The 27,402-nt window shown below is 41.0% G+C and overlaps 4 protein-coding genes and 1 long non-coding RNA gene across 6 annotated transcripts; 3 read left to right on the top strand and 2 right to left on the bottom strand.

Annotated features, from left to right (window-relative positions):
* Positions 1-431: 431 nt before the first annotated feature.
* On the top strand, positions 432-3,561 carry LOC120431083 (ADP,ATP carrier protein 2). Its single transcript, XM_039596239.2, has 4 exons — positions 432-594; positions 2,128-2,568; positions 2,634-2,868; positions 2,936-3,561. Exons 2-4 carry the CDS (start codon positions 2,147-2,149, stop codon positions 3,176-3,178), a joined length of 900 nt encoding a protein of 299 aa, XP_039452173.1. The 5' UTR covers positions 432-594; positions 2,128-2,146; the 3' UTR covers positions 3,179-3,561.
* LOC120431084 (vesicle transport protein GOT1B) lies at positions 3,288-12,010 on the bottom strand. The gene is made up of 5 exons (XM_039596240.2): positions 11,691-12,010; positions 11,540-11,631; positions 11,210-11,470; positions 11,101-11,139; positions 3,288-3,866 (listed from the first exon to the last, which is right to left on the bottom strand). The coding sequence occupies exons 1-5, from the start codon at positions 11,713-11,715 to the stop codon at positions 3,849-3,851; spliced, it is 435 nt and encodes a 144-aa protein (XP_039452174.1). The 5' UTR covers positions 11,716-12,010; the 3' UTR covers positions 3,288-3,848.
* LOC120431093 (TM2 domain-containing protein CG11103) lies at positions 11,541-27,167 on the bottom strand. Of its 2 annotated transcripts, none has more exons than XM_052706457.1 (2): positions 26,509-27,167; positions 11,541-11,631 (listed from the first exon to the last, which is right to left on the bottom strand). In XM_052706457.1, exon 1 carries the CDS (start codon positions 27,073-27,075, stop codon positions 26,509-26,511), a length of 567 nt encoding a protein of 188 aa, XP_052562417.1. In that variant the 5' UTR covers positions 27,076-27,167; the 3' UTR covers positions 11,541-11,631. The 2 variants fall into 2 exon arrangements, with proteins under 2 accessions (XP_052562417.1, XP_039452185.1); XM_039596251.2 differs by lacking the exon at positions 11,541-11,631 and adding an exon at positions 25,257-25,485 and having other exon boundaries at positions 26,509-27,164.
* Positions 12,203-15,461, top strand: LOC120431085 (uncharacterized). The gene is made up of 4 exons (XR_008211835.1): positions 12,203-13,420; positions 13,480-13,680; positions 13,739-14,346; positions 14,402-15,461. It is a non-coding gene; the product is annotated as an uncharacterized LOC120431085 (long non-coding RNA).
* On the top strand, positions 16,432-25,260 carry LOC120431089 (uncharacterized). The gene is made up of 6 exons (XM_039596245.2): positions 16,432-16,590; positions 16,784-17,012; positions 17,374-18,852; positions 18,920-19,040; positions 22,936-24,261; positions 24,435-25,260. Exons 1-5 carry the CDS (start codon positions 16,583-16,585, stop codon positions 24,258-24,260), a joined length of 3,162 nt encoding a protein of 1,053 aa, XP_039452179.1. The 5' UTR covers positions 16,432-16,582; the 3' UTR covers position 24,261; positions 24,435-25,260.
* Positions 27,168-27,402: the final 235 nt, after the last annotated feature.

Below are 27,402 nucleotides of genomic sequence, written 5' to 3'. Positions count from 1 at the left end.
ATTTCAAGTCAATTTCAATAAAACTAATTTAAACAGTGCTAGCAACAAAGGGTTTAAACTGCATACCTCCCCGTGACACAATGATCACTAAAAATACGAACAGGAAACAAGAGCTTAAAAAAAACAAATCTCGGAAGTGGCCAACGAACTTGCACTCCAAACCCAAAACACCACCCCCTTTCCCTTTCCGCGAACCGATCCCCGCCCGTCCTTGTGGCGGTCACTGTCGCCATGGCACACTTTGAACCAATGATGCTAAGCAGCTGCAGCAGTGCAGTGCAGTGTCACGATCACGCACGAATTCGGCACGATTCGGCGCATTCGCTCGCCGCCGATCGTGCCGAAAATCAGGCGAAGGTCGTGAGAGAACCGATCCGCGACTCGTCCCTCCCCCAAGGGCCTATACCCTATCAATAAATCCGCGATCAGCCGTTACTTGCTGTCTCGCAATCTCCCAGGAAAGACGCAACTCTCACAGCCCTAATCCTAGCAACCGTTGCCGGGATTTTGTGCCGACCATCGCCTACTACTTTCGCAAGTAGCAGCAGCAGCAGCAGCCGGAGTTCAACTCCAACCTTAACTCCTTGATAAAAGGTAAGGATGGGGTGGAAAAGTGATCAATTAGTAGTTTAAAGTGATAAAAGGAAATTTTGGAGCTGATTTTCGAGAACGTGAGCAATGATTGCATAACAAGTGAACAAAGAGATAGTGATTGGGAAACGAAACCAAATAGCTGCCTGAACATGATCAAAACTTGCAAATATAATGCAAACAAAATTGCAGACATCTAATTTGAACAATATTTCAAACTACAAACAGTTTAAATTTAAACACAGCTGATACAACAAAGCCAGAGTGCAGCAGACAATGCAAATGTGGTTCAAACAGACAAGACAAGATCAATTTCGAAGGCGCAAATCCGTTGCATAATGAACAATGTGACTTTTCGACAGCGTTGCATAATTAGCAATTAAAATTAGAGGAAGTCATTAGCTAACAGCCGGATGGGTTAAATCTAGTGGTTGTAAGGGAAGACGGAAGTTTAAATTACTGTCACAAATTGCGTGATGTTAACATCAATCAACAAGTGCTATGACACTGACTGAGCTTTGCTTGAAGTGATTAGTGAATAATATTTGAAAAGTAGAATTCTCGATTAAATTTTCAAAAGGTCCTATCTGCATAGGAAACCCATGAGGGATAGGTTGTTTTGAAAATTTAATCTAGAATTATTCAAAGCTCAACAGGCATTTCAAATGACAACAAGGTCAAATGAAACTGAATGATTAATTTCTAAATAATTTTTTATTTATGTATTTAAATTAATTGGTTGGCTTGTGAATTTACTTTTGAAAATCTTAGACTTCGGTTCGTTGGTTTGGTGGTGGTCGTTGATTTATTTTGCTTTTTAAGTGAGAAAAAAAGATTTTTGAAAGGAAGTATTCACTTACGTATCCATTGAGTTTTATATGACCGTTTTGCATCACAACAAAAATTTACAAACATACACACATGTATCTCTGAAAAAAAATCTACGCGTCACTTTGTTGATCGATTTTATTTGTTTCTGGTATGTTGAGATTGATTGCAAATAAATATTTAAAAATATCCTTGTTTTAAAATTATGCACACTAACAAAAACAAAAGGATGCAGGTGGAAGAGAATTAGGTACATCCAGAAATTTTGAAGCAAATTAATTTTTATTTTACAAAATTGTGCATTGTGCTTACCAAAACTCATACTTTTTTAGGGAACTTGTTCTACAAACTGTTCTCTACATTTCCATTGGCCTAGCAAACCGTATTACAGAAGAAAAGAAGAAAAGCAAGCAACAAAGTTATAAATTGACTGGAAAATATGGAATAATAAAACTAAACTTTCAAAAATACTGATTTGAGGTTGTAGTAAAGGCCAAATACCATCAGAAATAAACAAGTTAATTCTGTTAAAAATTATTTAAAATGAAAAAAATAAGAAGTAAAGTAAAGTTGCCCAAAGTGATTACCCAAACACGGGGATCATAAAATTTACGAGAATAAATTGGGCATCCGAGGGTTAATAAACCGTACAAAAATCACCCCGGTTAACGGTACCATGTGCTTTGCACGTCTCGTCCCCCGTTCCAGAGCTTGATCCGCCGCCACCATGTCGCTCGCCGATCCCGTTGCCTTCATGAAGGATTTCGCCGCCGGTGGCGTCTCCGCGGCCATCTCCAAGACCGCTGTGGCTCCGATCGAGCGTGTCAAGCTGCTGCTCCAGGTCCAGCACATCTCGAAGCAGATCGCCGAGGCGGACCGCTACAAGGGCATGGTCGACTGCTTCGTGCGCATCCCGAGGGAGCAGGGCTTCGGTGCGTACTGGCGTGGTAACATGGCCAACGTCATCCGGTACTTCCCGACCCAGGCCCTTAACTTTGCCTTCAAGGACAAGTACAAGCAGGTCTTCCTCGGCGGTGTCGACAAGAACCAGCAGTTTATGCGTTACTTTATCGGTAACCTGGCCTCCGGTGGTATGGCTGGAGCCACCTCGCTGTGCTTCGTCTACCCGCTCGATTTCGCCCGTACCCGGTAGGTCCCGTTTTGGAGGCGGACATGTACATGTGTTCTAATGGCTTCTTCATGTACCTTTCCAGTCTGGCCGCCGATGTCGGCAAAAGTGGCGGCGAGCGTGAGTTCAAGGGTCTGGGCGATTGTCTGAGCAAGATCTTCAAGTCTGACGGTATCGGCGGTATGTACCGTGGCTTCGGAGTGTCCGTCCAGGGTATCATCATCTACCGTGCCGCTTACTTCGGCTTCTACGACACTGCCCGCGGCATGCTGCCCAATCCCAAGACCACCCCGTGGTACGTCAGCTGGGCCATCGCTCAGGTTAGTATCTTAAAATGTTCCTGATTGAAACACGTTCCCCAACCACGTTTTTCTCTCTCGCCCATAGTGTGTCACCACCGTTGCCGGTATCGTGTCCTATCCGTTCGACACCGTGCGTCGTCGCATGATGATGCAGTCCGGTCGTGCCAAGTCCGAGATCATCTACAAGAGCACGCTGCACTGCTGGGGCACCATCGCCAAACAGGAGGGCACCGGCGCCTTCTTCAAGGGTGCCTTCTCGAACGTCCTCCGTGGTACCGGCGGTGCCTTCGTACTGGTGTTGTACGATGAAATCAAGAAGTTCCTGTAAACTCCTTCATCTTCCCACCTCGAAACCTATCATTTGCTTTTAATGCGTTTTATTCCTTCCCGTCAATGTGTCCCACTATTCCTCCCTGCTCTTCCTTTTGATTCCTCCCAAGCGCCGTTCCCATACTTCCCCTCTATCCCTGACTCCGTTTCCCTACTCTGTCTCTCTCTCTAACCTATAAAACGATTTCAAATGTTCCTTAAAGTGCGAAGTGTTGTGTTCGAACGTTTTGTACACACAAAATAAACCAAAGATCCAAGTGATGCAGCGAAACCTAAAGCAGAACTAATGTACAAAGTTTTAACTTAAGCGAAAAAAACAAACAGAAAAGTGTATATTAAAATACCTGAGATAACGAAACAAATGAGAAAAAAAAAACCTTATCCACTTGTAGCAATCAATTATTTACCAAACCGTTCCCAAATCCCAAACCGAAACACCCAACTAGAATAAGGCTGACGACGACCGACTGACGAGCATCAAACGATTTTAAAAGTAATTTCAGTATCTAGTTGTAAGCAATATGTTGCCTTTCGGATAGTTTTAGTATAAAAATCAAACAAATATTGCCGACATATAATCGTACGAACTTAATTTATTCTAAATAAAACGATACCTTACCAACACAAATGCTCTGGTATGCGTTGAACTTTTGCAGGATATATCCACTTTACTCGAAATGTGTGTCCTAGAATAAAGGTACTAAACTTATTTTTATTTATTTATTGAAAACCAACCTGGCATTAAAAATTCTACCAATTAGCCCAAGCGCTGCATCTCTAGCTTTTCAAAGCAAACACAAACTGTCTCACCAATTACCCAAAAAACAATTCCCATCCTACTAAACGGTCATGACTGAATGATGCTGGAAAATCTGGAGTACACACAAACCCCGATGGTTTGACACCAACTTCGTTGTCAACGAACGGGGTCACTTTTTAGTTTGACACCCCTTTTACACAGAGTTCACACACACTATCAAACGTTTGTTTTGATAGTGTGCGTGAGCGCCGTGTAAAAAGTGACAGTTGACTTTGACTTAAAATTCACTAAAACCAAGTACTCCAACCAGCGATGGAATAATCATCATCAAAAGAAGATCATTGGACGTTCATCAAGAGAAAAAATCCGAAGGGAGCATGGCTCTCCTCTCTCGCGCAAGAAAAATCGGTAAAAGAAATCTAAAAAAATCATCATCTTGATTATCCGGAGGAACATCTTATTCACTACTGCACTTGCAAGTGTAACGTCACACGTCGAAAAACGACCTGTCTCATTTTGTAGATGGGCAATGTGTGTAAACAAAGGGAAATAATTATTTTTAAGTGGTACTGACAAGGAAATTCACAAAAAATCATCAGCAGATTGATTTTGTTAAAGAATTTCGGGAGCTAGCGAAATTGTTTTTTTTTTTTGCGATTATTCCATATCTGACTCCAACCAATAGAGCAGCTTTTTGTAAACGTTTCTGTTAAATTTGACTTTTACTTAAAGTCATCGTATTCCTTTTACAAGCAATTTACAAAAATATTTCCCAGGTCTATTCTGGTCCGACGAGAACGCACTGGAGTCCACGCAATTTCTTTTATCAGCTGAGTTCTTTTTTCTTTCAGCGCTCCATTGTTTCTGCCTAGTGCTGCTCTTTTGAAAAGTTGATTTAAATTAGGTTTAATTTATTGGGAATGTTTTAAGTGTGTATCAAGTGTGTATTGAGGGCCTCGTGGCGCGGTGGTTAGCGGCTTCGGCTGCCGATCCCTAAGTTGCTATGGGGCGCGGGTTCGATTCCCGCCTTATCCTACTGGCCTTCTATCGGATGGGGAAGTAAAACATCGGTACATTTGCGTTAAAGAGGTTTTGGGTGCAAGTGTGTATTATCGACGAAACAAATTATTAGAGTCATCACTTCATAAAGAAAATAATTTTCCTGAAATTCCACCAGTTTTACAATTTTTTCTAAATATTTCCAAAAAATCACCAAAAAGCATTTTAACGGTCAATATTTTTGTCAGACAGGCAGAAAAGTTATATTACAATATTTTTACATTATGTTTCATCATTACTATTAACTTTAGCAACATTATACTCAAATTATACAAAATATCGATCACCTTTTTAGAAAAATCTTCTAAATAAAATGCCAGAGCAATTCTCTGAGATTTTGGTCATTCGATTTTTTTTTCCGCATTTTTTAATCTGGCTGAAACTTTTTTGGTGCCTTCGGTATTTTTCCATACAAATTTGGCAGCTGCCCATACCAAAAATTATGTATTAAAATTCAAAAATCTGTATCTTTTGATGGATTTTTATGATCGATTTGGATTCTTCGGCAAAGCTGTAGGTATGGATAAGGACTACACTGAAAAAAATGATACACGGTAAACAAAATTGCAAAAAAAAAAACACAATTTTCATTTTTTTTTTATTTCCCCAAAATGGCAACTTTTCAGAAATTCCTAGAACGGGCAAAAAATCTTTTTTTTTTCATTTATTTTAATCATTCATAAATTAACATTTACATTTTATCGGTATTTAGGCCATGGCCTCTCGTAATCTTCAGCAGTACTACTTGTACCAGTACTACTACTAGCTCCTGAACCATTGTTTGGCTTATGCAAAGCTACTAATAAATTCGGATTCCCTTGCTTCTCTTCCACGATGGTTTTCTTTTCCTTATCAGTCTTCTTGTTCAGTTCATCTAATCCATTTTGGCCTTTTCCTTCTTGGTTGTTCGCACTTGAAGCACCCAATGCCACGATTGGCTGCGAAGTAGATGAACCGTTCGCGACAACTTGTGCAACTTTGACCGAGTTATGAATTTTTGAAACAATACTGATTTTTTCGAAAAAAACGTTATATTGGTCGCAAAAAATTTTAACCTAATTTTTGTGCCGCACTCAGAGCTGTCAAAGTGTTTTTTTGAAGAAACTCGCGCTAGTTCCGCACGAGTTTCGCCGCCATCTTGGAACTGAAACTCTAGTGCCGCACTCGAGTTCCACGCACACTGACAAATGACGTTCGATTGAACCAAAACTGGCACCGACGAGTGCGGCTCTTCAATCGAACGTACCAATAGAAAACATAAATTTTCATGTTTCTTTTTCGTTAAGCCGCTGTATCTCAGCAACCAGAGGTCCAATCTTCAATGTCTCTTAGACAATTTTATAGCAAATTTTCTGAATTCGCAATTCGCAATTTTCGGTGTAAGAACGGGCCTTGACCGATCTTATGCACCAGGTTCCCGAAGAACACGCACTGCCCTTACACCTACATCTCACCCTTGCTCTGAGTCAGTACGAGCAACACGCTAGAACACGCTTTGAGTGTTCGTGCCAGGCATGCACACCTTCTTTTCCGGTTACGCATTTTAACTCGGCCGGGGGTGGTAGGGGCAGGGAGGGCAGAATGGTCCGCCTAAGTAAAATGTACCGAAAACCTTACAACAACTTACAAATTTATGAATCCAGTGTAGTAGGTTTATGCTTTGGGATGTTCCCTTCAATGTTGTATACTTGGTTGATAAAAAATTTCAGCTTAAAACTATTTTTGATGCAATTTAAAAATAGTAGTTTATGCAACAAGTTGCAAAAAGAGGATTTTTTCAGCACGAGTCGTACATTTATCCAACGAGGTTCACCGAGTTGGATAAATACGAAGAGTGCTGAAAAAATCAAGTTTTGCAACGAGTTCCATACAACATTTTTTGCAATTCCAAAAAACACCTATTGAGTGAAATTTTAAGTCAAATTTTCATAAATAAATCGTTTAAATCAAAAAAATGTTGAAAAGTGTTACTTTTCGAAACAAGTTGAACTTTTCAGCACCCATTTCAGTGCTGAAAAGTAGAACTTTTCAGCATTTATTTTGAAAAGTGTAAAAGCGATTCTGTTATTTTTGGTACAGAAAAGTAGGCTATTTCGTCGTTCAAGAATGACAGGAAAAGTAAGTAGTTTCACGACGGAATTGCAAAAAATGTGTTTTTCGACTACTTTTTCCAGGGTACGGGGCAGAATGGGCCACCTTAGAAAACATGCTATTTCGTCTAATACAACGTCGAAGGGTGATAAGAAATGACTTAAGTAACCTTTCCAACATAGTTTCCATGAAGTTTGACAACTTTTATAAAAATAGTCACTTAACAAAACAAACATTTTTCGAAAATAGTGTAAATATGTCGAAATATTTCGTCTAATACAACGTAGAAGGGTGATAAGAAATGACTTAAGCAACCTTTCCAACATAGTTTCCATGAAGTTTGATCACTTTTATAAAAATAGTCACTTAACAAAACAAACATTTTTGAAAATATTGTCTATTTTTACAAATAAGCGTCAAAACAATTAAAAAATCAACTAATGTTGCATTAAACGTGATTTTTGAAGCTACCAGGAGTGAAATAATCCATTAAGCTCAAATTTCACAACCTTTGATTGTTTTTATAAGGCAGGAAAAGGGTGGTCCATTCTGCCCCCAAGTGGATTTTAATTTAACACTTCCACCACCAAGCCTCTAAATGATTTGAAGGTTCCGTTGTTGTTTGATTACCTTTGTAATAGCTCCTGGTAACATTATAAACATTGAACAAACTTTTTCAAACAATCTAACTTTCGAGAAAGCTTATTTAAGAACCTCGAAATAAACTACATTTGCGTGGTTTTTCAATAAATTTACATTTTTGCTCGTAATCCTAAAAATACTAGGAATTCAAACGTCGTTTTCAAATGGTCATGTTATTTGACGTCCTTTATAAGACCCTTGCCTTTCAGTTGGTCTAAATCCATTCTAAAGCCCAAAACCAAGGGTGGCCCATTCTGCCCCCATGGTCCATTCTGCCCCCACTGCCCCTACATTGCGTAGTGTTTGATGTAAGTATAAGCGCCTAACCATTTAACTTTCATTAAAGCAAAAACTGTTTTATTTTTAGTTTGAATTCAAAAACTAGTTGTTATTTTACTGTGTATTGTTTTCTCCTGAAATCTTTCCTAGTGTTGAGTCGTGTTTTTCTGTTGCATTTTCTTTTGTAGCTGTGTTTTGTTACAATATTTTGGTCGTATGCATGTTATCAAAGTTTTTCAAAAGTACAATAGTAATATTTGTGTCAATCCTTTAATCATTCCATAAATTGAGTAAGGGCTCGAACCTCACTTGCTCAAGAAAAAGGTGAAGATTCACAACAATGAACAGTAAAAGAAATATACTATGTAAATAATCAATAGGTAGTAGACCGATTCTTCGGCTCCTTTTAAAAAAAATCCCAAGTTTTTTCCAGCGTTTTGGCTGTAGTGGCAAAATAAAAGAAGAAACCCCCCAATGTTATTACATATTTGGAAAGATAATTGATTTTCCTACAAAGAAATATCATGCGGAATAAACCATATAGTACCTGTGCTTCCCCTGAAATAAACATGTAGCGTGACGGGACAACATCGTAAAACTGAACTTTTAAAAGGCACACTACAAAAATCGCTACAGTTTTGCAAGTTTGATTTTTAAAAACTTTTGCTCTTCTACACATTATCACAAATTAAAAAACGAATCTTTTGCTCCTTGAACTGAACGAATTGGTTGAAATTTGAGTTTTTGCCAGCCATTTCTTTTCGTGACGGGACAACGAAAGGAGCAGATTTATGAAAAAACTCCTTTCCCATTCAATGGCTTGCAGACCATATTTGGTCAATATTTTTAGCTTTTGAGGTAAGAAAACGCATTTAAAGCACATTGCAATTATTGAATCATAATAAAAATGAAATCTTTCATATAAAAAATCACATTGAAAATTGAAAAATGTGACATTTTGGTGTAGCTTCGCTAAGAATCGGTCAGTAAAAGAAATATAGTGATTTATGTAGTAGATGTAGAAATAAATAATAGTTTATAAATAGAGGTTATCTTAGATTGTATTACGGACAACTTATAGGTCAGATAAAATCATTCAAATAGATATATGAAGAAAAGGCAAATGATAAACAGAATTGACATTGCTACCAAATAAAGGGAAAACTGACAGTTTGTTACAGTAGTATTAGTTAGTCAAATATAAAAATGTTATTGATGTTAAGTTATATAAATGAAAAGCGTTAAGAGTTTAGAGAATCAAGAGTTAATAAAATCAAAACCAAATGGTAAACAGAAGAATTAGTGGTGAAGTGCGAATCAGTAGAGCAAAATAAAAATAGGAGATAGATGGTAGCTGAGAAAGATGAGAAGAGAAACACCGTTGTGCGATGTTTCAGGTACATCCACAGCAGTTGACTCAACATACTGCAAATCAAAACAATACCGTCTACAATCACAAATTACTTCCCTTTCCCACATTGTCCCTTTCTTTTAGCCGTCTCGATTCTGACCCGCGGTGGTCAAAGGTATACGAGCCGTTTCCACAGCCCACCAGCTAGGTCATCATGAAAACCAAGCCAACGTGGAGGTAAGAAAATAGGACACTTGCAAGGAACCAGAGCTATACTGTTCTGATCAAGATAATTCGGATGATCTAACAGAACTACGGATGTTGTTAGTTGCGCTCCTTCCAGGATGTTCCTTAATTGGATGTCAACCGAACAGCACGCAACAAGGTCAGTGCCATTCCATGCTCTTAGGTATCAATACTTGGCCTGCAATTTTATAGCAAATTTTCTGAAATATTAAAAAAAAAAATTAGAAATTATTTTTAAAAATCGAAAAACTGCAAATATTTCGCTAAAATCAAACTTTCGGTGGCTATATCTTGAAAACGGTGCCCTTTATCAAAAAATCTGTAAAGTACTATTTGATTGCAAATTAAATTTTACAATTTTACATAAATTTTTTTTATATATTTTTTTTTTTTGCATAGAATTTTAATTTTATCCACAAATACTATTTTTCAAAAAATCATAACTCAGCGGCAGATTTTTTGACCATACTTCTCTATGGCTCAAAAATTGCGGATTTTTGTCCCCTAAAACATAAAAAAATGAGATTTGTAAAAAAAAGTTAATAAAAAATCGTCATTTTTTCCGTGTACCTATTTTTTCTCAATAGTCCTCAACAATACCTACAACTTTGCCGAAGACACCAAATCGATCAGAACATTCACTCAATAGTTACAAATGTATGAATATTTACGTACTATTTTTGTATGGACAGCTGCCAAAATTGTATGGAGACTTGTATTGGTGAACAAATGGCACAAAATAGCTTCTTTGTTCATAGGGAAGGCCCCCACAAAGTTTGAGCCAAATCAAAAAATAAAATAAAAATGGTTGAAATCGGTCGATTTCGTAGACAATTGCTCAAGGGCTCATAAGCACTTTGACAAAAACAAAAACACAAAAACTCCACCACCAGCAAACCCAACCACCAAGGGAGATTCTTTCTAACCAATCAACCAACGCACTCCGATTCCGACCATTTACAACCATGTTTTTGTCTTTAATGTGAACGGATAAAAAGCAAACTTTAAAAAATACATTTAATACATTACACACTAGAACTTTTATTCTTTTTCCAAATCTCTTCGTCTCGTTACACTCTACTCTTTCGTTTTTGTTTAGCATAACTACACACGCACACGTGCTAAAGATGCCCTCATGTAATTTATTTTTTGTAAGTAGTTCTAAGAGTAAATAAATACACATTCAGAGACCACACTTAAAGGGGAGGGGAGGGAGGCTCGCGGACATCTTACTCATTCGCTCTGGATTGTTGCCTTCATTTCTTCGCAGCTACAGAAAAATGTTTAAAATAGTTATTCAAGATTTTTTGGTACTTCGCGACACGATTTAGCATTAGCTGCGGCGGAACAAACCCGGGCACGGAGCGTGATTGATTCGTTAGATGTTTCCTTCCTTTTTTTTTCTTATAAACTGCGCACATGTGAATGTGAATAGCACGCCCTACTTTACGTGTCTATTGTGGGGGGAGGTGGGTCCTTATTGCTATCATACCGTTGTCCGGTTCGAGTCGCCCGCCAGTTTGTCGACGACCTATTGAAGAAAAATAAATATACATGAAAATTGTTATTCTGATGCAATTTTCTTCAACCATTCAACTAACCTTGCTCACACCGGGCATGTTGAGGAAGTTACCCAGGATCGGTACCCTCCGCAGGAAGTTAATGGCCACCGGGAAGAATCCACTAAACAGCAGGATGAAACCGTACGTTTCGATGAGCATTCCGATCAGCGGAAAGCCCAGCAGTACGATCAAGATTCCGCCGAAGAATGCAATCGACGCCTTGACCTTGTGCTTCTGGAAAAAGAACCGGAACGTTCGCTCCAACCCGATCACACAGGCCAAACCGCAAATGAAGAGAATCTGGAGAAGATCGAAATTCAAGTTACGACGAAAAAAAAACGGTAAGGAGCAAGGTTGTGCTCAACTCACATTGCCAATTGCCAGCAGACCCTTGTCGAACAGTAGCAGAACTCCAAGAAACAGGAAGGCCACTCCGAATCCGGCCAAGCCGACGCCGATTTCTAAAAATAAACATCCGCATTAATCCGACTTAATTGCCATTAATAAATGAGTATCATACTTTGGGTGTCGCTTATTTCAAACATTTTGAACTACAGTCAGGGACCGTTTTGTATTAAGGATAAAAGTAGGATAGATTCCGGTTCCACAAACGAAACAGAATGGTCTCAAAAGATCTTCCACGTCATTCACGACGTCGCTGGAGGGAAAATCTACGATAGAGTATCCTAGCCTAATACCCTCAAATGCATGGTTTTGAGTTAATTTTTCATTAGATATATCGACGACAAATGCACCACTTTTCACTACTCCGTTCAAATTTTAACAAAGAAAATCAAATTATTCGCAAATTTGTAACTCTGCTCATCAAATCCTGCGAGAAATTTTGGGTTGGCAAAAATCAACACACAACACAAGGGATGACGTTTGTCAGAAACTGTCAAAGTACAGTACACTGAAGATAAAAATCACGCCCAAAATGTGTCGATCCAACACACTGAATGTGTAAACCCGGTTGTTTTTAAATCGATGTGTGGATTTTACACATCGCGATGGTTTTCGATCAAAAATCCATCCAATGTGTAAACTCCTTTTCGCTTGCTTCGACAAAGTTGCCGGTGGGTGTCGCCACCAGTCCCGGACTTTGACGTTGAGATGAGCAGTGAAAAAAGCATGCGGTCTTCATGTGTTAGCAAAGTTTTCGTAAGCTTTAATATTATTTTGATTTTTATCAACTAGGTATTACAACATTTTCTTCAATTTACAGAGTTATTATATGACATTTCTGCTCAAACTACAACCGATCAACGCCGATTAGTAAATCATTGGAACTCCTCCGGCCACTGCTAGGAATACTGTTTCCTTTCGAACCTCCGGAGGCGCGTTTACCCCGTGCAGCTGCAGCTCAAATGGCATCACTACCATCGGAACCGACTGCCATAATTTGTCGAATATTTCGGTTTATTCTGACGTGTATTCGTGAACACGCCCATCATCTTCCGGAAGTTGCCCTGGTACGTCCGGATTCCCTCAAACATTGCCCGCTTGCGCATCATCTCCACATCTTTCCGCTCAACTGCTCGGAAAACTCCGCAGCCGTAGATTCTCTCCCGGATCTCATTCCGGATTCATTCCGTACCTGGCATTCCGGCAGAGAACCGAAGAAACGCAAACCAGGAAGAACCGCAAAAATGAGTCGTCGTACGAGAAAGATGCCCAAGCTGAGGTGAGTTCGTCGGAGCTGATGTTTAGGTACTCAGAGCTGCTATCTCAATGCATTCTATTTCAACTCTTCCGGGCGGGACCTAAGTCGAGCGGTAACCCTGCTGGAGATTATTAAGCGACGGGAGAAGATCAACAGCGAACAGCTGCACCTCAGTATCGAAGTGTACGAGAAGCGGTACCAGGCGCACGACTTTGCCGGCCAGATACTGGCCGAGTTCGCCTCGAACGCGACCAAGCGTCACGGTTGGTTCCCCGGTCGGCGATCGTCGCAGATTGTAACGCTCTTGTTTCTTTAAGTCCCGCGTTCGCGCCAATCTACTCGAACCAGTATTCGTCGCACCACGGGGCGACGCCGGCGGACAGGTTGTGGACAATCACAGCAGTAGTCGGAAGGAGAAGCGGCAGTACAAGAAGCCAAGGCACGAAATCCAAAAGGATCGCGGCGGGACGTCTACCAGCGGTTCAGCGATGGTCGGCGCCGGAAGTTCATGGGCCGGGACGGATCGGTGCTGCCCGGCGCCTGTGATCCCAGTGCGATAGCCGCCAGCGCTGGCCTTCATGGAAGTGGTGAGATGTTGGAAGTGTTCTTATAGTTTTTGGGCGATCTTAACCTTCTACTATTTTAGGCACTACCGGCGATCCAGCGCTGTCCTCGGAAAAGGAGGAACCTGCCAACCTGCAGGGTGCAACCGCCCCGGAGGAAGAGTACGCGTACACTGTCCAGCCGAGAAAGTTTAGTGTCTGGAATTAGCCCTGGGTGTCGAATGAGGAGAACGGTGGCCAACTGCCCGGACATTACGCGCAACATTGCATTTATATTACATACTGTGAGTATCACCTAATCGCACAAAACCAAACCAGGTGTTGACTTTCTCCATCCAACAGTGCCGACCACGACAACCGAGTCCGGTGTACTACGACCTTTTCGCTCTAACGGGTTGGGCGTACGCGTCTCCGATACGCGATAAACCGTGACTATGAAGCAGGTCAAACCAGATGCGCCGTTCCTGCATTTTGATTTCCCTGGGGCATCGGTGCTGCTGCAGCCCACTTCCGGCTGAATGGACGGCCGCTGGATGTCCTTGGACGACAAGGGTGAGCGAAACCGGTAGTTGGAGAACTGGCACACGTGACAAGCATTCTTCTGCAATCGACGACACCGCTGGAACCGATACTAATGGTCGCTGCAGCGACCCTCACGGAACGGACTGCCTTTGTGTGCGCATCGGCTATCCGGTAAAAATCCATCGTCCCAACGAACCTTCTGATCAAACCACCCAATCGACGGTCAGCTTGGCCGGTTCTACGACGATAACCGCAATTATGCAGTCTTTGAGCGTCTCAAGCATCGCTCAGTCGAACGGGAGAATGTTACCGACGCTTCGGTAGTCCTGTTTTGTCCCAGATAAGATCACTTTTGATGCTGGCGCCCAAACCACCGCCCATTCTGATCCATGATAATTAAGGCCCTCAACAAGCTCAAGGAACTGCAGGTTGGTTTTCTAGAACTTCTTTTTTTTAAACTCACTGATGTTGATTTCGTTTTAGGATTGCGACATGAACGCGGTGTTGAAGGACCACGCCGTAACGACGAATCAATTTCTTCGATAAAGCAACACGAACCTGCCCACGAAGGAGGGCCTGAGTACGGAGTAACGGGTGTTCTATTTGTTGGAATGCGTCAACCTTGCAGACTGGACCGGAAGAACCGGTCAAGGACACTGCTAACTCCAGACCACTAGCGCCGATACCAACATCAATCTAGAACTCGAATAATGTCACCGGGAGTCCCATCAACTAAACACTGGCAGCTCCGACAACTCACTGCGCATTGAGAGCTATATGATGATTTTACAGAACCTAACCCTTGGCCAACATGAAAAAGTCGGCGAAAATTGCTCCGTCGTCGTCGAATCTAACCTGGTCAAGCGGCCACGCTCGTGCTGTTCAAGAACAAGGGTAACTCGGAGCGCAACGGTCTTTACATCCGTTTGCCGGTTCTACGGCGATAGCCGCAATCTCACAGTCTTCGAGCGCCTCGAGCAATGCCCCATCCGCCGCGGGAATGGTACCAAAACGTGTATGGGTACAGGAGAAAGCGCCAACGGAAGATGCTTCACACTAGCACGCCGTAGGCGTAAAAGGTCAACAATTTTGTTAAGTCGAGTCGAGTGAAGTGATTGAATAAGAAATGAGAAAGTTTGTGTACAAAACTCAATAAATACATTTTTTTAATGTTATAATTTAAGCCACAAAAAGAAAGAAATAATTTGTCCAATCTATTCACCAACAGGTGGCAGCACAATATTCCCGCTAGTCGACAGCTTCCCATTTTTGCCACCAGGCGGCTACCGCCAAATCAAAAATTTACACATTGGATGCGTTTTTGCCCAGAATCCAGAAAATGTGTTCCGGGCTGTTTACACGGAGCGGTGGTTCAAGCGTGGTCTTGTGCGAAAATAGTTGGATTCTACACTTTTTGGTGTAATTCTTATCTTCAGTGTAAGCTGCCGCATTTTGGTCGCAATCGTCGCAATCCATTTTGTTCCCGGGCCGTCCAAACCTGACGACACCGCACATTTTTTTAACCCAAATTTGGTGCCACGGGTGCCACGTTGGCAGCTATCTACACTCTCAATAAATGTGAGGAAAACTGGAAAACAGATCAAAATCATGAACTTGTGTGTGGGGTTTGTTGATAAGTTTTAAATATCTTGAAAAAAAAATGTAAAGAAATTGACGAAATCAATTTTTTTTGTTCTTCAATAATAATTTAATCTTAAAAAACGTGCTAAAACCTCTCTCTGTGCTAAAACTTTATGAGCGTGTGAAATCATTTTGACAAAAACGTGATCCACGTTGGTGCAACAGTGATGTCAGTTTGGGTGGCGTGCCCGCGTATTGCAGAAGAGCCGATATTCTACAGACTATTCTATGGCATTTTTGAACGATACACTTTTTGGCCATTTCAGCAAAATCGTCAAATCGTGCCTTCCATTTCATTATAGGGCAAATAACTTTTGTAAACAAGAGTGTAACCCTCTCACACCTTATGTAAACTTTCATTTGAATGAAAGGGATCCCGCATAATCAAAAACCGAACGAAGAATGGTCGAAATAGGTCGAAACTATAAAGAAACTTCACTTATGATACGTTCGATTGAGGGCTAGTTCCGCACTCAGAGCTGTCAAAGTGTTGTGTTGAAGAAACTCGCACGAGCCGTTGCTAATATTTTTCAAAGTTTATGTCGCCCCCTCTTCAAAATAGTTCGAAAAATGTTGAAACCGTGGCCCGTAGTTTCAATTTTTTAACTCTTTTTTTTTTTTTTTTTTTAAACTTTATAGTAGGAAAAACTGTCTAGAATAATTGCATGAGGATGAGGATTTCTTGAGATAGATATTCAGCACATGTAAAAAAGAGAGTTAACAGAAATGAGAAAAAAAAATAGTCAGGAATCCTGACCCAAAGAACACACTCTTTCACAGAGCTACTCTGATTCTTCTCTGCAGACAGCTTGCCGAGTTTTCCCCCAAACCATCTACAAACTTATCAGCAAACTTTCTGGCCCCCCTTTCAATCTTCACGCACTCACGAAAACAAAAATGGCGTCCGCGAGTTTGTTTTTATTGCGTGAGTGCTAGAGTAAACATTGGACAAAAAATTGGGGTTTTAAATGGATTTAATGTGAATTTTGAAGCCGGAAATCGGTTCACGAATGTGCCAGCAATATGAAGAGGTAGGATGCGGGCCGGAACCGATTCGGGATGGGTCGTTTTTGATGCTCCGAAAGTTGGGCTGTTTTCCCTTCTCTTGCTCGGTGGGTGGCCGGAGTGGCGTGAAAAATCGGGTTGAGAAACTATTGCCCAATTTGGAGGGGGATCGGATTTTGCCGACCTTAATGAGTTAAAACCCACCTTATTTTGTTGCAGAAAACTAAACACATTGGAGTTGAGACGGCTGAGGGAAGGTGGCCAGCAGCAGAATGAAGAGATTGAACTTTCGCCCAGCAAAAAGAGGTCAACGGAGAGCGGTGGCAGAGGGGCAGTTCCGAGGGTCAGCGCCGCGAGGAATCTCTTCTCTAGCGGATCGAGGTCCAGGGAAGATCCCCGGGAACATCAGGATTTGACCCGCGAGGAAATAGCGCTCATGTTTATGGAGGTGAGTTGCATGCACTGGGGAAAATTGACACGTGGAAATGATAACTGGAAGATTACGATTTATTTATTTTTTAATCATTTTTTACGATTTTCAAAGCAAAATGTTTCTGTTTAGAGACATCTGCAAAATGTAAAGCTCATAAATAAATGTAATACCTATCATAAGTGTTTTCAAATTTGACAGAACCAATTTGCAAAGCTGAGTGCATTTATGGCATTTCATCAGTACACTCTGACGAGAAAATAATCATTTTGAGCTGAACTTATCTTTCACCATACTTTTTTCAGTGGGCCATTCCACTTTTTTGTAATTTTTTAAAATAATCGAGCCTTATAAAATGATTTTCAAATTTCCCCATCAGGTTTCTGAGAAAATCGACCGCTGCTTCGACTTTGACATCCAAAAGTGGCTGGACCGGTACGAAGGGCGGCGCCATGGCGAGGAAACCAACTTCCCGGAGGCGGCCATGCTGGTGATGAGTGCCGCCCAGATTTACGGTCGCAAGGTCGACTACCTGGAGGACATAATCATGCACATGGGCCAGGACCAGAAGGCCCGCGAAGGCAACGAGGATGGCGGGAAACAAGCCGCGGACAAACCGGTTGGACGGAGGCGAGCTGTCCGGTTTCAGCCTCAATCGTTGTCGGATTGTTTCAGCGATTTGGAGTTTTCCTGCGTGGATCGAAAGACGCTCGCGTTTGGGTCGTTGGTGGCTCCGGTCGAACGAATCGGCATCGATCGGAGGAACAAGTTCCAGCTGATGCAGGAGCTGTGCAATGAACTGCGGACCATGCCAACGAAGCAACGCCGACAGGAGATTCTTAATAGGCTGCGGGATGAGGCCAACATTCCGCCAATCATGTCCAGCCATACGGCCGCGAGAAAGAACCAGATTCTGGACCTGGAGTCGGGCGAAACGATCGGCACGCGGTACGACTTCCAGATCTTCCTGAACTTTATCGATGTGCGAACAGGATCGCTCCGTCCGGAACACGACCTAAAGCGATTCTTCCAGCGGTGCGACGTAATTGACTATTTGTACGAACAGCAGGAGGGCGAACGAGACCGGGATGAGTGCACGCCACCGAAGCCGGTGTTTCCGTTGAAGCCACGCGAGTTCAAGATGTACATTCCGCCGGAATATCTGCGCGAACGGTACCGCATCGAGATTGAAGACACTTCGGACTTTGACAACGAGCTGCACCGGGCCAAGAGCAGCAATTTCCGGAAGGATCCCATCTGGAAGCTGATGAATGGCCAACCTCCGCCACCTTCTCAAGAGGAACCTGTCGTTGAACTCGACGGTCCTCCGGAGGACGTTTCTTTCTCGAACGTGCTATCATCGTCCAGGTTGGACAACGCTGTGACGGAGGATTCGGAGCCAAATCCCAGCCAAGAAACAACCCCCGAACTCAACTCTAGCCAGGAATCGGCCATCGAGCAAGAACCATCATCCCAGACGACGGATATCCACGGCGACGCGCCAGAACCGGAACTGATGGCACTCGAGAACCAACAGCCACCGTCAACCGTCCCATCCGACCCGACCCAGCAATTGAGCCAGTCCCGGCTCAGCATGGAATCGGCCGACGAGGGCATCGGTGGCGATCGGGAATCTCTGCTGTCGCGGTCCTGCTCGCTGGACAAGTTGAGCGAGTGCTCGCCGGAAACGCCGCTGTTCTTCTGCTCCGGAACCGTCCTCGCGACGACTGCGCCGAAAACGACCATCTCGCTGAAGCCGGCGCTGCTGAGCTTGAACGTGCTGAAGATTCCCGAGTGTCACCTGCGCAAGCATCTGATATTTGCGCTGACGATGGAGTACAAGAAGATGAAGATGGATGTGAGTTAAACCGTTGTAGTCTTTAAATTTTTGATAATAAATTCTAAAATGATTTATTTGTTCGTAGTTGGTGCGAAAGAGCAGCTCCAAAGGGAAGGACATCTTTACGTTAAAGCTGTACAGCTTGAGCCACCGAGCTCCGAAGAATCCGGAATGGGTGAGGCGGCCCAGCACGCCGGAGTTGGAAGGTAGGTTCGCTGGATCGGATCCGGCCTAATTTAGTAGATTTGTAGAAACTTTAATTGCATTATTAAAATAAGAACGATGAACCAATTTTGTTCCCTGGGCCTTGTAAAGTCAAGGGGCATGATTTGATCCTAGTGCATTAGTTAAAATTTGGGTATACATTCTTTTTTATAAGCACTATGGACACCACTTCATGCTACGAGAACTCGCTTTGTCGCAGCCCCAGGGCTTAAGCGTTGACCGATAAGCTGTCTTCGTGAATTAGGTAGTTCTCCGATAGTGAAAATATCACAATTGCACAAGACACCGCTGCTTCTGTGACTTTTTCACTATCACAATGTGGGATTTAGGTGGGACTTTAGGATAGTACAATTGATTTGTTGCTTAGCATTAGCATTTAAAATAAACCTGTATGCTTTCCAAATCTATTTGATGATAAATTTAGTTGCAATTGTTAAGTTAGAGTAATGCTGTCAATAAACTTTGATTGATGTAGAATACTAGGCATTCTTTTATGTCAAATTGTCCATAGAGTCTCGATCAATCAATAATGTAATGATATCGGACAAAATTCGTTGATCTGTTGAACTAACGGTTTTCCGATTATGGGTGTATTGACCATTGTTGCGAATCGAGGAACTGCCGATCTTTTGACGTAAATGGTCATTTCTTTTTCAAATCGCGATTTCTATCCTATTTGTAAATCAGTTCACAATTTTTTATTGTTTTTCGATAGAAGTAGTACTACAACAGTTAAAGGAACGTTTAGTTTTGAACATTAAGTTTAGAGGATTTTAGATTAAAATTTAGATTTTCAATCCAAAGTAGTTAGCAAATGAATATTTGGACTTAAATAAATAATTGAATAAATTGGACTTATGAATAACACACAACTGTGCATTTATTCTAGAGTCAGATCCATACAGCGTCAGTGTTTATTTGGTCGAAGTGTACTAATTCATTGGCAGATCTGATTCTAGTTGTAATGTACGACAAGACTACTAACGGACGTGACAGGACGAGGGACCAGTTTAGAGGTTTCAACACCAACGATGTGCGGCTGGACCACCCTCCCAAAAAAAAAAAAAAGAACGATGAACCAATTTTGTTGAAACGGATTGTCCGGAACCGATGTCAGAGAGACCATATGGTCGAAATATCCAAGAGCCATTGTTGGATCCTAAATTTATCCCTAAACATTTGCAACCAGGCTTTGAACTTAACCTTCTGCTAGCAGATCTGCACTGCTCGGGCGCTCGAGACTGAATGACGAGATTTTCTCCTAAGCCAATGCTTTTATACCCGCGGCTTCGAGCAAACCATAAACAAAGGGGCGGGGCTTAAAAAAACCAACGTCAATAGGTCTATTCCCGTACCTGCAGAATTGCAAAATTTCTGCAACTTCTGCAGAATTCTGCAGCCAGCATAAGTCACTTTTTTTGCAGCACGTTCCCGTACTTTTCAGCTCGCTCTCTTCATCTCTCTCTTTTGCAGAAGTTCTGCAAGGAGAGAAGCCGCAAAACTTTTGCCTGGGTAGCGCGTTCCAGTACTTTTTTTGCAATATTGTACACAGTTGAGTGGATTTACTACAATTGGGTATTAAAGTTTTTTTAATTATTTAAAAACCGGAATAAAAAAAAATTGTGATTGAAAGAGGTACGGGGACTCATTTTCTTTATGCAACTCAACATTTTATTTAAAAGATGCTTATGCTTAGGTAGAAATTATACATTAGAAACAATTCAAAACTTTTACATTAGGTAAACAAATAGAAATTAGAGTTGCAGGTACGTTTAACAAATATAATTAAAAAATGACAAACAAAGGTTTAATATAGAAGGGATTATAGATATATGTTTTGATAGCAGACCATTTGAAGGATTTTTTATTCAGGATAAAATAAATAAATTATGGATGTCACATGGAAGAACAACGGTGACGCAGCAAAATTGAAAAATATTAGAAAGTAAATGAATCACAAACTCAAAAATATGGAAACAAATAAATTTAGAAACTCGGAAATTAAGAAAATATTAAATGAAAATATAAAAAAAATAGTATTTGTCCCGCCCGTGTGGATCAATCGGACCGCGCACTGGACTCATAATCCAGAGGTCGCTGGTTCGAATCCCGCGGCGGGCGCTCTAAAATTCTTTGTGTAAATATGGGTATTCGGCGCCGTCGCTCCGTGCCATACTTTCATACACTTAGGAGCCCAGGGCGGCGAAGTCCTTGTAGATAAAAAGGAAGTCACTAGTGGTTGGTACTAGCAATGGTGGCCGACAGCTATAAAGTCAACTTCGTTTTTAATATGTGTTAATTGAGAAACTAAAAAAAAATTAAATCAGGTATTTGAGAAATTTAAAATGCAAATATTTATTTCAGAAAAAAAACACATATTCAAAGCTTAAAAAATTCAAATTATTCAAAATTAAGTAATTAAAAATGTTTAAAATTAAAAAAAGCTTAATTTCAAAAAATCAAAATAAAAAAAAAAGGTTGAAAAATATTAAAGTTCAGACCTCAAAAATTCAAATATTTTGGATTCGTAGTAAAAAAAATCAAAATTTTGAATATTTAAGAGTTCAGAACATCAAAAATTCAAAATTTACAGTTAAAAAATTCAAAAAAAATTGCAAATAAAAAAAATTAAAACCAAATTATTAAAAAAAATACAGTTTGTACTCTGTTATCCGAAGACCTTTACAAAATTTCTAATCTCTAAATCCTCTAAATATGCATTTCTAACCTAGAATATGATTCCAAAATAAGTGTATTTTTTATTATTCAAGATGGCGGCATTTAAGAATTTAAGAATTGAGGAATTTAAGAATTTAAGAATTTAAGAATTTAAGAATTTAAGAATTTAAGAATTTAAGAATTTAAGAATTTAAGAATTTAAGAATTCTAGAATTTAAGTATACCGTATATTTTTTAATAAAATTTAAATAAATTTAAAATAATATATAATATGATGTATAATCATCGTAACTTATGTTTCAGCAAAAAAAAACATGGTCATTTCCGGCTGGATACCTCCTTGACTTGATACATAGTTTAACTAACAGGTTATCGTACCCAATAAAACAACAAATTACAAATCATATAATCAATTATATTTATTATTTGTTTGGTACAGTCTTATACCTTTTTTATGATTCTTTCATTGAAAGTTCAACAAAATACATTTAATATTTTGGTTCATATAAGAATACAACTTGGTAGCACCGTCACAGGTACAATTTATTATTTGCCAATTAAATTTACCTATTATTTTAACACACATATTAAGTCTGTTCAAAAACAATTTAAGATCAAAAATCATTTCTCAAACAAATATTTATTTAAAAAAAAATAAACTCAAAAGAAATGTGTCTTTTAAAAGTTTATGAAAACATTTTGTTTTTATGATGCAAATTGTTTGTTGGGTTATTAGCCGTGCTGTAATGCTGGATTTACTTATCAACTATATTAACACATTAATGAACTAAGCCTGAAATCGTTAACATAAAATTTAGTTCTCAATAAAACCAGACATTAATAAAAATACCCCATAATCTATCAATTCCAAATATACAAACGTCCCTTCAAATCATCAAATTTATTACAACTACATAATAATAAAATGCTTGATTTAACCCAACTTGCCAATTTTATGTAAGCGTGTACTCACACCAACTTGCAGTTACTTTTCAACACGAAAGAGAAGAGAGAGCTCGCAGAAAAGTACGGGAACGGTTTTGCTGCAACTTCAGCCTCTCTCATTGCAGAAGTTCTACCTGAGAAAAAAGTTACTTTTGTTGCAGAAAAGTACGGGAACGCTCTGCTGCCGATTTTGTGCAGAATTGCAGAATTCTGCAGTACGGGAATAGACCTAATTTCTCATTTATTTTTCAGACTTTCTCGGCTTTGACGAGTTTGCGGAGATTTTGGACGGTCCGCACGGCAAGAGTCTGTACAGTTTAGCGCCACCGAGCGACGGTGCGCCGTCGATAGGGTCCCGTGCGTCCACTCCTGAACTGGACTTTTTCGGCTTTCAAAATGACGATCCGGAACTGGACGAACCAAAGCCTGTCGATGATGTCGCCAAACAGGAATCAGTGCCGAATGACATGGCGGTCGCACCGGAAGTGGAATCTACGGTCCAACCCGGCTCGCAGGAGTCCACTCCGACGCGAACAATGTCCCGCGATTCGGGCATTTCCGACGATCAAAACAGTGGCGATAGGAGAAGGAGCGATTCAACCGAGGAGACGCCGGCTATTTCCGCGAAACCCGATGAACCATCTACCGCGGGGCCTCTACTGGCTCCGGAATCTGCCCTAAACAGTGAAAAGTACCTGAAGAGCGTTACGGAAGCAAAGGAACTCATCGAGAAGGTCAACAATTGGCACCGGAAGTTGAAACCTATCCTAGCATTATCGGAAAAGCGGAACCACTTTGACATCCACGCTTACGGGACGGAGATCATCAACTCGTTCGGACCGGAAGTGGCGGAGGAACCGTCTTCGCCGCAGCTGATCAACTTTGCCCAGGTCATGGAACAGAAGCAGGAGGACTTTACGGCGCGGTACTTCCTGTCGATGCTGATGCTGGCCAACACGAACAACGTGGAGATTGTGGCGCGGAACCAGGACCCGAGCCGGCTAACCCAGAAGGAGGACATCGAGCTGCGACTGCTGAGCCGGAAGCGACACCACCAGGAAATGGAGAGCATGGGCGAACGGATACCGTGTGACAACACGCAGCTCGACGAGGGTAAGCCGGGTCGGGGAAAGAAGCGAAAGCGACGACAGATCGCGGAAGAGGAAGCGCAATTCGGCGAACCGGAAGCAGTCAGCGGAGTTCAGCGACTACGCGTGGCAGACGACGACTGCGACGAAGGTTTCCTGGACAACATTCGCCGGATGTATCCGGATGTGAACGGCGAGGAGACGATGCGGAAGCGGATGGCGTTCCGTCGGGGGATGCGACGCTGTGCGTACGGGCTGTCAACCGATGAGCTGTTGGCGGAGGAAAAAACGCCTCCGTCGCTACCAACCGCGACGGAACAAGACCCGGACGAGGTTCTGTCGGTGGATTTGTTGACGAACGAAGCTGTGATTATGGCCGCCCCGTGTGTTCCACCAGTGCCCGTGGAGGATGATCTGTGCTGCTCCAAGAGTTTGTACTCGACGGCAGAATCCGGCTACGAGTCGATGCTCGGCGGAAGCTTGCTTTGAGGTTAGAATTTTGACAGTTCGCCTGCATTGTTTACAATTTAGTCACTTTACCATCTTTCAACGAAATGTTCATCAGCCAACTTTGACCAATTTTTAAGATGGGAACGAGACTTGAGTCAATCAAAATGTTTTAAGCGATTTGACTTTAAACCAAATTCTTATTTATCTTTGCAGGTCCAGTTTTGCACCTGGGGACCCAACTACTCACACATGGCGAACCTCTCTAGCACGTGTTCATACAGAGTTGGTTTATTTTGTAGGAATAGTTTGTTGACTAATTAGGGCGAATTTCGCGAACAATTTTGACACAGGATCCTTGCGTACAACAGTACTACTTTTTAGCACCATTAGCTACCTTTTCTCCCAGTACAAACTGATGCACAGAATTTCCATTGTATAGTTTTTACAACTAAACCAGTGACTTTATTTTGTTTTCCTTAACCTAACCAACTAGTTTATTTTTACGTACTTTCGGAGTTATATTTACACCACTATTATTTACTATAATTTATAATAAATTTAATTGCTTTCTTGTTTTTGAAGAAAACATAAAATTATGCTGACTCGGCTTACATTTCCATTTAAACTTTTTTTTTGCATTCTGAATAGCATTTTTCATCCCATTAAAAACAGATTACCTTTATTTTCCACCGCACTTTCCACAATTAGTTTTAAGCATTAATAAAAACTTGCGATTTGCACGTTTTGACTTTTTTCCTTGTAATAGCGTTTAATTTTAACAACACAATTGGTACTATATTTTGAAACTACTTGATCAGAACAATGTTTAAAATCTATCGGATCTTTAGAGCAATTGCTGTAAATAAGAAAGTAATTTTAATACGAAACAATGACCCATCAAAGTCCTTGGATATCGGATATACTTTGCACAGAAACTAACAGAGATGAATAACGAAGCAGAAATAAAGGAAATAGACAGAAGTTGAATTGTAACATAGTTCGGTATATTTTTTGTAATAAAAAGCAAATTAAAACTAAACTTTGTTTTTGTTTTATTAGTTCATTTAACTTAAATTTATTTCTAATTTTAAAATCGCAGTCTGCTCAACAATTCATAACTCAGTGAATTTTTGTTTAAACATAAACAAGCTATTTCGTAGTTTTTTTTTATATAGCTAGCATTTTGTATTTACATATTATGTAGTAGAAGTATTCCAGAAGCCACTTCGGATGCTGGTAAGTAAGCGTGGCTTTTGAAAATTCCCTGAAATAATTTTAAATATTATTATTTCAATAAGTTTAATTTGATCTGAACAATTTTGGAAAAAATATTTGAACAAAAAAAACCTCAAAAATAAAATAAAAACCTATCCAGATTTTTAAGCTAAAATGGCGTTCGAATGGTGAATGCCAGAAATGCCAAAATCACGCAGTGATACCAACATTACGAAAAAAGTGTGCCATGGCATGACAGCCAAATTTTTTTTTTTCTAATGTTGGTGCTACTGCGCGATTTTAACATTTCGGACGTTCACCATTCGAACGCCATCTTCGCTTAAAAACCTGGATAAAGAAAAAACACAGACAAAAAATCTATCGAGAAATTAAAAGTGCAACATGTAGATAAATTTTCTGTCAAGCTGTCGTGAAGTTTTCCATGACAACTGGGAAAGTTTCACTCCATGTTACCTGCTCACATCTCTCTTTTTAATTTCTAGATATCACGCTGTCAAATCTGCAACATGGAGTTAAACTTTCTGTGCAGATGGTGTAAAGTTTACCATGGCACTTCGACAAGTTTAACTCACGCACTTTTAATTTCTCGATACAATATCCATGGGACCATCGAGAAAGAGGAGCATCAGTTTACTGCCCATAATTGAAAATTCGGCTATTATGACAAATCAAGTTTTCCGAGAAAAACGCGTTTTAGTGTCACAAAATCTCCGTCATGGCAATTATCCATAAGAGTGGCATATTAGCCGTTTGGTTTTTCGCATCGGCAGCCAAGTCTAAACACTATTTCAGTGAAATTATTGTTCCAGAAGATGCGTTGGAACATCCTCTACCACCTGGTGCTAATATCTCGTTTTTGCCAAAAGTGGATATTTGCCGTTCTTTTTAAATGGTGGGCAGTTTACAGAACGATACAAAATGAAGACTTGATTGAAAATATTATGGAGTTTGAAGGGACTGAAGAAATCATCGACATATGGAGTAATACTGAGATCGAGAAGATCGTCAAGCAGAGATTCGACTGTAATATTAATATCTCTTAACAACCCACCTAAACCTTCGTGTTCCAGTTGCTCCCGTCTTCCGGCAGCAGGTTGTTCGTGAGCAGCAGCACAATGTCAACGATCCACCAGATGCCGATCCCGCCCAGTGTCAGCAGCTTCCCGACCGCCGTTCCCGTTTGCCCCAAACAGAACCGGTCCATGCCCAAAAAACCCAACAGAATGCTGTACAGCAGCGTCGTCACAAAGTAATGGTCCGTGTACTTGACGCACGGGAACCCGTCCCGCATAAACTCCCGCGGTCCCCAGCACTCGATGTTCTGGAACACCTCGCACTTGACCTTGGTCGTTTCGACGTCGTCGTAGTAAACGCCCCCGAACTTGACACACCCGTGACCCAGCTCATCCCGGGCCGTGTGGTTGCCCTTGTGGTCCACCGGTTCGTCGCAGTCCATGAACTCCAGCGACAGGAAGGAACACTTGACCAGCGGCGAAAGCGGATTGAACTCGTTCGACTGGTTTATGGAGGCCGCGTCCTTGTCCTTGGTGTTTTGGTGGGCCGTCTCCACGATGAGGATGCTCGTGATGAGCAGCAGAAAGAGCCGATTCTTGATCATTGCCGGGACGGAGAGATTCTGAACTTTTTTACGAAATGATTGTTTTTGTTTACCTTTTGGGTTTCTGTAATGCTACACTTTAAATTCAAAATAGGCAGAAATCATCTAAACCCGGTTTTCATGCACACTTTTACACTGAGAATCAGCATTACACATTTTCAGTACATTTTAAACACGTCGAGTTCTATAACACGAAATCACCGACAAAAATAGGAGCAGGCGTGGCTTAATGGTTACGCTGTTTGCTTTGAAAGCGGAAGTTTCTGGATTCGCCTCCCATCTACTCCTAAAGAGAAATTGATGGAAAATGAGGAATTCTGAACACCT

This window comes from Culex pipiens, chromosome 1 (assembly GCF_016801865.2).
Source record: "Culex pipiens pallens isolate TS chromosome 1, TS_CPP_V2, whole genome shotgun sequence".
Classification (NCBI taxonomy): domain Eukaryota; kingdom Metazoa; phylum Arthropoda; class Insecta; order Diptera; family Culicidae; genus Culex; species Culex pipiens.
The sequence above is the reverse complement of the archived record's forward strand: the minus strand, read 5'-3'. Positions and strand labels throughout refer to the sequence as shown.

Bases quoted from the DNA above. Each gene is read 5' to 3' on its own strand.
- LOC120431083 (XM_039596239.2), top strand. From the start codon at position 2,147: ATGTCGCTCGCCGATCCCGTTGCCTTCATGAAGGATTTCGCCGCCGGT. The intron at 2,569-2,633 runs GTAGGTCCCGTT...GTACCTTTCCAG, and splicing joins CTCGATTTCGCCCGTACCCG to TCTGGCCGCCGATGTCGGCA. The intron at 2,869-2,935 runs GTTAGTATCTTA...TCTCGCCCATAG, and splicing joins TCAGCTGGGCCATCGCTCAG to TGTGTCACCACCGTTGCCGG.
- LOC120431089 (XM_039596245.2), top strand. The intron at 18,853-18,919 runs GTGAGTTAAACC...ATTTGTTCGTAG, and splicing joins ACAAGAAGATGAAGATGGAT to TTGGTGCGAAAGAGCAGCTC. The intron at 19,041-22,935 runs GTAGGTTCGCTG...TTTATTTTTCAG, and splicing joins CAGCACGCCGGAGTTGGAAG to ACTTTCTCGGCTTTGACGAG.
- LOC120431093 (XM_052706457.1), bottom strand. From the start codon at position 27,075: ATGATCAAGAATCGGCTCTTTCTGCTGCTCATCACGAGCATCCTCATC.
- LOC120431084 (XM_039596240.2), bottom strand. From the start codon at position 11,715: ATGTTTGAAATAAGCGACACCCAAA. The intron at 11,632-11,690 runs GTATGATACTCA...GTTTATTTTTAG, and splicing joins TGAAATAAGCGACACCCAAA to AAATCGGCGTCGGCTTGGCC. The intron at 11,471-11,539 runs GTGAGTTGAGCA...GATCTTCTCCAG, and splicing joins GTCTGCTGGCAATTGGCAAT to ATTCTCTTCATTTGCGGTTT.